A 10415-nucleotide genomic window follows, 5' to 3' on the forward strand; every position below is an offset into this window, starting at 1 on the left:
AAAAAGTTCCCACAGTTCTTCCTGGGAGACCAAGCCCACAGTCTAAGAAACAACTCGCAGGGCTGGAGCAATAGCATAGCGGGGAGGGCGTTTGCCTTGCATGCGGCCGACCTGGGTTCGATTCCCAGCATCCCATAGGGTCTCCCGAGCACCGCCAGGAGTAATTCCTGAGTGCAGAGCCAGGAGTAACCCCTGCGCATCAACGGGTGTGACCCCCAAAAAAAAAAAAAAGAAAAGAAAAGAAAGAAGCAACTCGCAGAGCCAGGGGAACCTCTCACAAGCTCAGGGTGGGCTGCCACAGAGAACCCACCACAGCTGAGCAGAGGGAGCCCCGACACCATGGGCTGGGGAGCCGCGAGCTGGGGCGTCGTGCTGGCTGGGGGGGGGCCATGCCGGCTGGGGACCATGCCGGCTGGGGGCCGCGGCTGGGCAGAGCTGTCCACAGCAGGGACAGCGCTCTGGGCCGAGCTCCGCCTCTGCACCCTCCGGCCTTGCTCTGGGCCCCGTCCGGGAGACACTTACTCACGATCTGCCCGGCCGGCAGCTGCTGCTCTCCAGTGTCGTTGGGGGAGGAGGACACGGCTGGGGGGGGGAAACGTGGCCACAGTCAGCAGGAGCTTCCATGCCAAGGGCCCCTGCTGCCAGCCCGCCGGGGGGGACTCACGGTAGCACTGGGGGAAGCCCAGGAAACCATCTGCACACGCGTCGCAGTGCTCGCCCGTGAAGTTGGGGCGGCAATAGCAGTGGCCGGTCAGGTCCTCACATGTCCCGTCAGTGAAGTCCGAGTCGCACTGGCAGCCTAGGGCAGGGGCAGAGGTGATGGTGTGGGGCACAGGGAGGTTGGGCGGGATGGGGCAGGGGAGGCCCCGAGCCCAGGGCTGTGAGGGTGCAGGGGCATGGCACGGGCAGGGTGGGGGCCTCGGGCAAGCCTGGCCACAGCACTCCGACCAGCCGGGCCTACTCACGGCGACAGGCCTGTGGCGAGTCCAGGGGCTGGTCGGGGTCACGGTAGAAGCCGGGCAAGCAGCGCTCACAGTTGATGCCAGTGGTGTGGTGCTGCGGGGGGTGGCGCTCAGTCCGGAGCATCCGCCAGCCCCACGCCCCCACCCAGCGCCGCAGGGACCCACCTGGCAGTCGATGCACACGCCGCCGCCCCGGAACACCTGCTCCAGGTCCTGGCTGGCGTGGAGCCGGTCTACCTCGGGGTCATAGTAGCAGTCGTGGGCGTGGCCGTGGCAGTTGCAGGCTACAGTAAGGACACGCTGTCAGCGGCTGGGACCCTGGCACACGCCACGTCACGTGGGCACAGCCGTGGTGTGAGTCACGAGTGCAGCTAAGGAACATCTGCACCGCGAGCTCAGGTCTGCACTGTACACGTGTGTGCACATGCGTGTGGGCACTCACACTGGCACTCGTTGGCACTGTCCACGGTCGCTGGCCTCCACGGGTACTGGTTAAAGCCGGGGCAGCAGCGGTCACAGGAGCTCCCGCACGTGTTGTGCTGGCAGGCGCACTGCAGCCTGAGGGGACACGGGCACGAGGTGGGGACCCAGGGCCTGGGAGGACTCGGACCATGGTGGGTGTGAGGACCAAGAGTGCCGGGAGCACGATCTCCGCAGGGTGAGAGTGGCGGTCACTCCCAGAGCAGTGACCTCACTGCCCAGTGACCTCACTCCGCCTGAGGCTCCAATGCCCAGCAGCTCCCTGGGCAGATGGCCAGGGCTGCTTCCTCCTGCAGCCAGGGGCGGACACTAAGTTGGAGCCGTGCCCAGGGTCCTGGACGGCAGCGCCTGCTGGCCGGGGGAGGGGGGGGCCAGGAGACAGCTGGATGCAGGAGGCCGAGGTTGCGTCACCTCCCACTAGGTCCACCCTGCAGAGCCCCACCCCCACAACTGTACAGGGGCAGGAGGGGCACAGAGCAGGAACGGGGACCCGCCCACCCGGCGCAGGGCCGGACCAAGGTGGAGGCCCAGTGGGACAGTCACTGATGCAGTGAAAGGTACAGCCAGACCCCAGAGCTCTCCCCTCGGGCACAGGAGGGGCCACTCAGGGCTGCGTGGACGGGGCAATGTGTGGGACTCACCTGAAGGGGTCCGTGGGGTCGTGGGCGTCACAGGCGTCTGCGTGGCCGTGGCAGACACAGCGGCCGCCCACACTGATGTCCTTGATGCTATAATAGTACTGCAACGCACACAGGTGCTCGAGCCCGCCGCGCTCTCCAGGGCCGCCTGCGCCCCGCCCCGGGGTCCCCGCCTGCGCCCCGCCCGCTCACCCGGCGCGTGACTGTGGGGTCGCGCAGCGCCTTGCCCATGAGGTGTCCGAGCAGCGTGTTGGTGCGCAGGAAGCGCAGGCGGATGTTGGTGGCCTTGGTGAAGTCCCGGAGCCGCGGCGAGTAGGAGAAGTTCCTGGCGCCCGGGCGTCCGTTCACCAGGGACACGACGATCTGCGGGCGGCAGGAGGTCAGGCTGCGCCCAGCCCGCGGCCCGGGGCTCCCCAGGGCGCGCCCCACCTCGCCGTTCTCCAGGGGCACGATCCTCGAGTACTCGGTGCTGCACACCACGTCGTCGTCCTGCTCCACGCGCTCCAGCGTCCGGGGCCCAAAGCGCTCCAGACAGTCTCTGCGGGAGGCTGGAAAGGGGCGGGGCTGGCGGAGCAGCAGGGGCGGGCGGGCAGGGCGGGGCTAACCGATCAGAGGGCGGGGCTAGATGGGAGGGGAGGGGCTAACAGAGCGGAGTTAACCGAGCAGGGGCGGGGCTAGCGGGGAGGGGCGGAGCTAACAGAGCAGAGGGTGGGCCAGTGGTGTGTGGCCAGGGCGGCCTGGCCAAGGCACCCAGGAGACACTGGCACTGGCCAGGCTCAGGGCAGGACAGGAACTCCCAACCTACCTGCCCAGGGTGCCCACAGACCTGCCCTGTGGCCACAGTGGGACAGGCCGGCGGCCAGGACATTGGCAGTGACCCCAGGCCCCTGTGGGCGTCCCCCACTCACAGGCAAAGAACTGCCAGGGCTGGTAGGTGAGGCCAAAGTCGGTGGAACGTTCCAGCACCCACAGGTCGGGCCGCGGAGAATTGGCAAACTTGACGAGCACATAAGCCACGTGGAACACCTGTGGGCAGAGCAGCGGTCAGGCCGAGCCCGGGGACAGTGGGGGTGAGGCCCCGGGACCCCAACACCGCAGGTCCTCTGCCCGCTGTGGGGACCCGTGGCCCCAGCGGGTGTCGGGAGTGTGAGGCGGGTGGGGTGGGAGACGGACACGGCTGCGGGGCCGGGGAACAGCCAGCTCCACCCTCGCCTTTCCCAGGCGGGTGTCCCGAGGCAGGCGCGCGGCCGGGCATTCCTGCCCGCTGAGAGCACGCGTGCGGCGGCCACGCACAGGCTGCTGCCCCCCGCTGGCCCGGCCGAGGACCTACTCGCGGCTTTCAGGCGTGGGCCAGGGTGGGGTGCCTGACCCTTGGACCCCAGCCCCCACCCCGCCGCCAGCATGGGCTGACCTTTCCCGCACGGCTCTGGGCAGGGAGGAAAAGTCCCTGAAAGCAAAAGCCAAACAAGAGGCTGTCGAGTTATTTTTAAAAATCTGGTTATTTTGGGGTAGGCACGTTTCCAGGACGGCGGTGGGCCCCGCCTCCCGGCCCCACACCAGCCCCAAGCAGAAGGTCCTGCCGGGCTTGGGGGCCACGGCCTTGGGGATGTGTGAGAGGGGCAGGGCCGGGCGCGGTCACTGCGAAGGTGAGGAGCAGCAGGGCCAGCGGCCGCAGCGGAAACCGTGGGAAAGCGTGGCCCCGGGCCCCCCAGAGGCTGGGGGTGTGACCCTGCTGGCAGCGCTCGTGGGGAGCCCCGGGCGGGAGGGAGGAAGGGGCAGTGAGTCACGGCGGGCGTGACTCAGCGGGGGAAGGCGGCCCCATGCCAAGGCCCAGGGTGGACAGGCCTGGCTGAGGTGGGGGCAGGAGTGCGCCTGCGCCCGGTGCCCCCATGACTGGCTGGCCCCCCCAGGCCTGGGCCTGAAACTACCTGTGCCACAGCCCCAGGGCCCTTTCACGGCCACCCTGCCCTGTCCCCGGGCAAGACATCAACCAGCACAGGCGGAGGGGCGGCCAGACCCACTGCCACCCCCAGATGGACAGGGACAAGGATGGGGGCGGGGCCCAGGCTGGAGACAGGGCAGGGCTGGGGAGGAGGTCGGGGACGGAGACGGAGACGGGGTCGGGGACAGGGTCGGGGTCAGGGTCAGGATTGGGTTGGTGACGGGGTCGGGTCAGGGTCAGGGACAGGATTGGGTTGGGGACGGGGTCGTGGTCAGGGACAGGGCCTGGGTGGGGACAGGAATGGGACAGGGTCAGGGCAGGCAGAGCCCCCAGGCACTGCTGTGGGGAGGATCCTCCCCTGAGAGGCCCAGGAGCCCTGAGGAGCTGGCTGGGGGGTCAGCACCCCCAGGCCCTAGGCCCCCTCGGGCCATCTGGCCACAGGAAACACAGTTTATCCCAAGGGCCCGGAAACCACAGTTTAGTCTCCGCCGGGCAGCTTGGGGCCATGTGAGGGGTGGGGAGGAGCCTACGAAACAGGGACAGGAGTGGGGACACCCGGGTTCAGGGGACACCTGGGGGCCCCTGAGGTGGGTGGCTGTGGTGGCCTCTGGCGTCCCCCGGGCCAGGAGGAGCCTCCAGCGCCCACCTGTCCTGGTAACCAGAGCCCAGCCAGTCTCGGCCTCACTTCCTGCCCGCGCCGGGCCAGGCTCACCAGGGCACTGGCCACATGGCCGTGTGCCCAGCGGAGCGGAGCCTGTGTGCAGGAGGCGAGGGCATTCCCGGGGCCCGGGGCTGGAGGCTTGTCCCCGCGTCCTGCTGACAGGGGCGGGGCAGGGCTGGCACCTGTCACCCCAGGAGCCCTCTGGGGCGCGCCCTCAGCCGCCCGCACCGCATGCATCTAACCCTGTGCAGGTCCAGCTGCAGGGGGCCAGCTCGGCCTGACCTGGCATGGGCCCGGGCCCCCAGAGTCTCAGCCCCACAGGGCCCCCCAGACTGTCCCCAGCGGGTGGGGCAGGCCTGGGTCCTGCCCATCCCTCCCGCACACAGTGGCCAGGGGAAGGAAGCAGCCAACCCGCCGGAGACAATTGGATCAGGAGGAAGCTCAGCTAAGCCCCAGGACGGGGGTGGGGGGCGGCCTCTGGACAAGGCAGCGCTGGGCGAGCCGGGCCGGGAGTGGCCGGTCACGCAGGAAGGCTCATGAGGGCTGAGGGCCAGGCCGCCCCTCCCTGGCATCGCCCAGAGCAGGACAATGGCACCCGGAGGCCTGGAGCTGCTTCCTGCCCGCCCAGCCCCCAGCAGCGAAGCTCGGAGCCCGGGAGGGAGCCTGGGGGTCCGCCCTGCTCAGCCCTGTGCTACCCCTTTGGCCATGCCCTCGGCCCATGCCCTCGGCCACACCAGGGGACCCCAGACTGGCCACTTCCCAACCACCCTGGGGGTGGAGAGCAGGGACCCTGGGGCCAGAGCTCACGAAGGATGCGCGGGGAAATTCCTCCGGAACCGTTCCTGCGTGCAGGAAGTGATGCCTGCCTGGGGCCCGCCCAACCCCCAGCTGAGCTGACCCGGTGACCCCTGCAGCAAGCAGTGGGCTAGAGCTGACCCCGCTGCCCTGCCAGGCGTCAGGGGCAGAAGGCAGAGGTGAACCGACGCCTTTCCCTTATTCACTTTATATCTAGGGAAACTGAGGCTGGGAGGGGTAGGAAGTGTCTCTGGCCATCTCAGGGGCGGAGAGGGAGAGCTGCCCCCTGCACGCCTGGGCCCCACATAGCACCGCCCCTCCCCCTCCAGCTGGCCAGGCCAGGCCAGGACTCAGGAGGGGCTCAAGGAGTCCAGGCAGGGCTGCCCCGCCCCCCCAGGAAATTCCAGGCAGGTGATAGGATCTGAGCCCTGCGGGCCAGCCCCCCCCCCCATGGCGGCCCCCTCCCCTCCTGCCCTGGGCTAGGGAAGCAGAGGCGTGGCCACACCTGCGTGTCACACCTGAGCTGGGCTCCAGCAAGCAGCCAGGCCCCGGCCACCCCCACCCGCGCATTCCAGGCCCTCCCTCCGGGCAGCTCCCAGCGCAGGAATTCCTGGGTCAGCGGCCAGCAGGGGCTGCGGGGTCCGGCCGTACCTGGCCCAGGTCCAGCGTCAGGTTGACCTCGTTGTACTGCAGGCCGCGGGACAATGGCGGGCTCTGCCACCAGCGCTCCGTGCCGTCGATGGCGTGGCTGGCGGGGTGCGCCTTCTTGCTGCTGGCCGCCGTGCAGATGTCACAGTACTGGCCCTGCGGGCGGGGCGGCAGGGGGCGGGGGCTCAGGAGGACCTGCAGACCCCAGGGACCCAGGGAAGCGAAGCGGGACCAGGGAGCATCTCTGCTCCCGCTGGGCAGTCACGTACACGCCTGTCCCCTACCACAGGCCTCGGGGGTCACGGAAGGGCCATGTGAGAATGGCCTGGAAGCAGGGAGGCAGCCCCCACCTGGCTCTGCCGGAGCCCTGGGGGTCTGCAGTCTGGAGGGACAGGAGCGAGTGGCGCATGGGGCCCATCCTGAGCCTCCTGCTCCGTCACTTCCAAGCCCTGGCCTTGGGCCAAGTCACGGGCCCTGACCAGTGGGGGCCACCCATGCCACTGCAGCCACCTGTCCAGAACCTGTCCCGGGGGGGAGGGGCGCGCAGGGATAGGCCCGGCCCTTCCGAGTCCAGCGGCAGCCTGGGGGAGGGGCAGCACTGGGCCCCAGTGCCCCGCCCCCGCCGCCGGAAAGCAGAGCTGCCCGACAGCCCTGGGCACACAAAGGCCCTCTCCGGCAGGGACTGGGGCCAGGAGAGGCCTCTGGGAAAGCGGCTCCGGGCGGGCCTCACCCTGGGAGAGCCCCACTCCTGGCCCCCAGGGGCCAGGGCCCCCCACCCGCCTGCGTCCACTTCCGGGTGCACCTTCTGCGAGCTCCTGGGACCCCCCCTGCGTGCCCACTCCTGTCCCCTGCCAGGGCATGTCCCCCGGCTGGCTCAGAGTGCCCCTCCTTGGACCCTGGAGCTCCAGACCACCCAGCGTGCCGGCCTGCCCCTGCCTGCCACAAGTCTGATTTACTCTCCCCGGGAAGCCAATGGCCGGCCATGGACGCTCCTCCCTCTCCGGCCAAGCATCAGGGTCCGAGCCCACTGCCCACAGGCCCTGGAACAATGCAGGACACGGCCCCCCCAGGTGCTGCAGTGGAGGGCTCAAGGGGGGTGGTCGGGGGCTTGGGACGGGCAAGGGCAGGGGCCAAGGGCCCAGGAAGGTTTCCCATCTGCCCTGCCCAGACGGGCAATTCCGAGCCCTGTGGTCACTGCCGGGATCTCCTGCGCTGTGGGACCCCCCACCAGGATCCACCTCACTTCCCCAGAGTGTCCTGTCAGGAACAAAGCGAGGAAGTGGCAGAGCAAAGTGACCCCGTGAGTCACTACAAGGTGGGTGCAGGCCTCCCCGTGCCCACCTGAGGCCTCAAGGGACCCCACCGGACCTTCCACTGCTGCTCACAAAAACGGTTGGGGTGGGGGCCGGACAGTACAGTGGGGAGGGCATTTGCCTCGTACACGGCAGACCCGGGTTTGATCCCCGGCATCCCGCATGGCCCCTGAGCACGGCAGGGGGAACCCCTGAGCATCACTGGGTGTGACCCAAAAAGTGAATAAAGAGGAGGTGGGGCCAGGGAGAGGTTCCCCAGCTGGGGGTCTATAAGCGCCCTGCCCCTGCCACAGGCCCCCCCAACACTGGCCGGGGGGGGAAGGAGTGACCAGGCACTGGGAGCTGACCGGATGGGCCAGCCACTGCCCTCACAGAGGGTCCACGAACAACAGGGCGCAGAAGGGGGCTGCTGGGGGCTCCCCTCCATCCGTCCCCGCAGTGGGCAGGAGGCCACTTGCAAGGGGCAGTTCAGGGGGCTCAGCAGTGTTGGGGACCCCCCAGCTCCTCCCCAGGACCCCAGATCCTGTTGTGGCTGCAGGGGTCCCGGCTCTGGCCCTCCCCCACCTGAGGCCCCTCATTCCCAGCCTCGCCCCTCCCCCAGCGGCAGGAAGGTGGGGCCGGTCCCAGGAGGCGGCTCGGGTTACAGCTGCCTGGGGGCCCACCCCGCCCCCCACTCTCCGCAGAGGGGCCTCACGGGGCTCGGGGCCCCCAGCTGGCCGCCCCCAGGCCACCTAACTTGCTCCCCTCCCGCGGGCTCCAGATTTTGGGGAGACGCCCCAGGTCCCTCGGGGCCACCTGCGCCCACACCTCGAACCCGCCCAGGCCCAGATCGGGGCCGCGCCCAGCGCCCCGGCAGGCCCGAGCGGGCCCCGTCCTGTCCCGCGCGCGCTCACCTGGATGGTAGGGCTGGGGTCCCCGCCGCCCCCCCCCCGGCCCGCGCGCGCTCACCTGGATGGTCTGGTTGGGGTCCCCGCCGCCCCCTGGCCCGGCCCGCGCGCGCTCACCTGGATGGTCGGGCTGGGGTCCCCGCCGCCCCCCGGCCCGGCCCGCGCGCGCTCACCTGGATGGTCTGGTTGGGGTCCCCGCCGGCCACCGGGCCCCCCACCAGCTTGCAGTACAGGTCCTCGGTGGGGCGCGCGGCGCCGCGCGAGGGGCTCTCCTCGCCGCAGGTGGCCGAGGCGTGGACGCGGGCGCCCTCGGCCAGGTTGAAGTAGGGGGGGTGCAGGCTGAAGCCCCCCGCGGCCGCCCGCAGCGCGCCCAGCACCGCTAGTCCCGCCAGCAGCCGCCGCGCCATGGTGCGCCCCGCGCCCGCGCCCGCTGCCCGCGATCACGCCCACTGCCCGCGCCCGCTGCCTGCGCCCACTGCCCGCTGCCCGTTCCCCGCTGCCCGTCCCGCGCCGCCCGCGCCCGCCCCTCGCTCCGGCACCGGGCGCCGCGCGAGCCCGGCCACTGTGGTGCGCGCCGGCCGCTCTCCGCCCCGCTCCGCCCGCGGACGTCAGGCCCCGCCCCGGCCCCGCGCCCCGGGAAGCGGGAGGAGGGCGGGACGGGGCGGGGCGGGGGCCGCGGCCGCCTCCCCCTGCGGTCGGACACCGCCTCCCCCAGGGGCACCTGCCGGGCCCGCTCCCCGCGCCGCCACCCGCCGGTGCGCCGCCCCGTCTTTGTTGCTCCAACTTTGGGCGCTCCCCATGCCTGCTGGCTGCCAGGTCCAGCGCGGGCATCTGCAAGTCAGCGGCCCAGCGCGCCCGCCAAGCAGCCCCCGCCGTCTGCACGGGCTGCGTCCGGGGACCAGCGACAAGTCCCTCTCGCGGTGCCCTTGCGCAGGGCACCTCCTGCACTCCTGGCTTTGCCCCTCCCAGGCCGCCAGGCGCCGCCGGCTGACAGGTGTGCAGGCACCCCATGCCAGGGCCAGGGCTGCTGCGGGAAGGGGCACAGCCACTTGGTCCTGGCGGGGGTCCCACAGCAGCTGCCACAATCCAGACTGCCCTGACCTCCCTCCCCCGGACCCACAGTGCTGGGAGCCTCCTTCTCTCCGGACTGGGCAGAAGCATCCCCAAGGGGCACAGGGCCCGCAGTGCAGGCTCCGGGTGGCCACGGCCCCAGGAGGTGTTTCACCTGTCCCCACCCTGCACCCCGAAGAGCTGCAGCCTTGAGGAGCCGGAGGACACGGGCAGCCCTGCCCCCAGCTGTGGAGGGCAGGGCAAGGCAGGCTGGCAGGGTGCCCGAGTCAGTGCTGCCCTGCACCCCAGGAGAAAGTGCTTTGAGGTGCCGTGTCCACTGCCAGATGTGCTCAGAGGGGACAGCACGGGCGAAGCTGAGGCCCAGGGATGGAGCCGTGACCCCGACTTCTCCGCCATTGTCCCCCACACACACAACACACCGCATTTCCCACCCACCGCCCCCGATGGCCTGAGGACCCCCCTTCCTGTGATCCCTGCAGCAGGTGGCGACTGGCCCTGGGGGGTCCCAGATCCTCCCCGCCTTCCCCCCATGTTTACAGTGTGGGGGGCCCATGACCCCCACGAAGCAGCCTAGAGCCCTAGGGTGGCATGGAGGGGCCCCAGCCAGGGAGTTCAAGGGGTCAGACGAGGGTCCGCAAGAGAGCGGGGGGGAGCATCTGGCAGGCCCTCCCCTTGTGCCAGGACATGCCCCTCCTGACGCCTCTCCCAGCTCCAACAATGGGTCCCCCCAGGAGCCGCCTTCTGAGGCTGGGGCCCAGGGCCGAGCACCCACCTGTGTCGGGGCCTGTGCTCCGCCCCAGGCTGCAGCAAAGCCCCCTGGGGTCACCCTGCTGTCCCCCAGAGAGAGGGGCTTGACCATGGCACCGGCTCGGGCGCGGGGGCTCAGCGGGAGGTCCAGCGCGGGCCCGTCCAGTGGACCTCTGGCCTCCCTGGCCCTGCGGGGGCTGTGTGAGGGCACCCATGCCTCCATCTTCCCCCTGAGCCCAGTCCTGGGGGAAAGCCTCAGGGGAAGGACCTG

The 10415-nt window shown here is 70.6% G+C and overlaps 1 protein-coding gene across 1 annotated transcript in view; it reads right to left on the reverse strand.

Annotated features, from left to right (window-relative positions):
* Nucleotides 1-8827, reverse strand: part of LAMA5 (laminin subunit alpha 5) — a 28729-nt gene extending 19902 nt beyond the window's left edge. The window contains exons 1-11 of the mRNA XM_055140165.1: nucleotides 8500-8827; nucleotides 6130-6282; nucleotides 2989-3106; nucleotides 2510-2628; nucleotides 2273-2443; nucleotides 2084-2181; nucleotides 1405-1520; nucleotides 1128-1246; nucleotides 966-1056; nucleotides 665-799; nucleotides 523-582 (exon numbers count right to left, since the gene is read on the reverse strand). Of these exons, the coding sequence (XP_054996140.1) occupies nucleotides 523-582; nucleotides 665-799; nucleotides 966-1056; nucleotides 1128-1246; nucleotides 1405-1520; nucleotides 2084-2181; nucleotides 2273-2443; nucleotides 2510-2628; nucleotides 2989-3106; nucleotides 6130-6282; nucleotides 8500-8733 (1414 nt within the window). The 5' untranslated portion in view covers nucleotides 8734-8827. The remainder of the gene's footprint in view (nucleotides 1-522; nucleotides 583-664; nucleotides 800-965; nucleotides 1057-1127; nucleotides 1247-1404; nucleotides 1521-2083; nucleotides 2182-2272; nucleotides 2444-2509; nucleotides 2629-2988; nucleotides 3107-6129; nucleotides 6283-8499) is intronic.
* Between the last annotated feature and the right edge of the window lie 1588 nt (nucleotides 8828-10415).

This window comes from Sorex araneus, chromosome 5, assembly GCF_027595985.1.
Source record: "Sorex araneus isolate mSorAra2 chromosome 5, mSorAra2.pri, whole genome shotgun sequence".
Classification (NCBI taxonomy): Eukaryota; Metazoa; Chordata; class Mammalia; order Eulipotyphla; family Soricidae; genus Sorex; species Sorex araneus.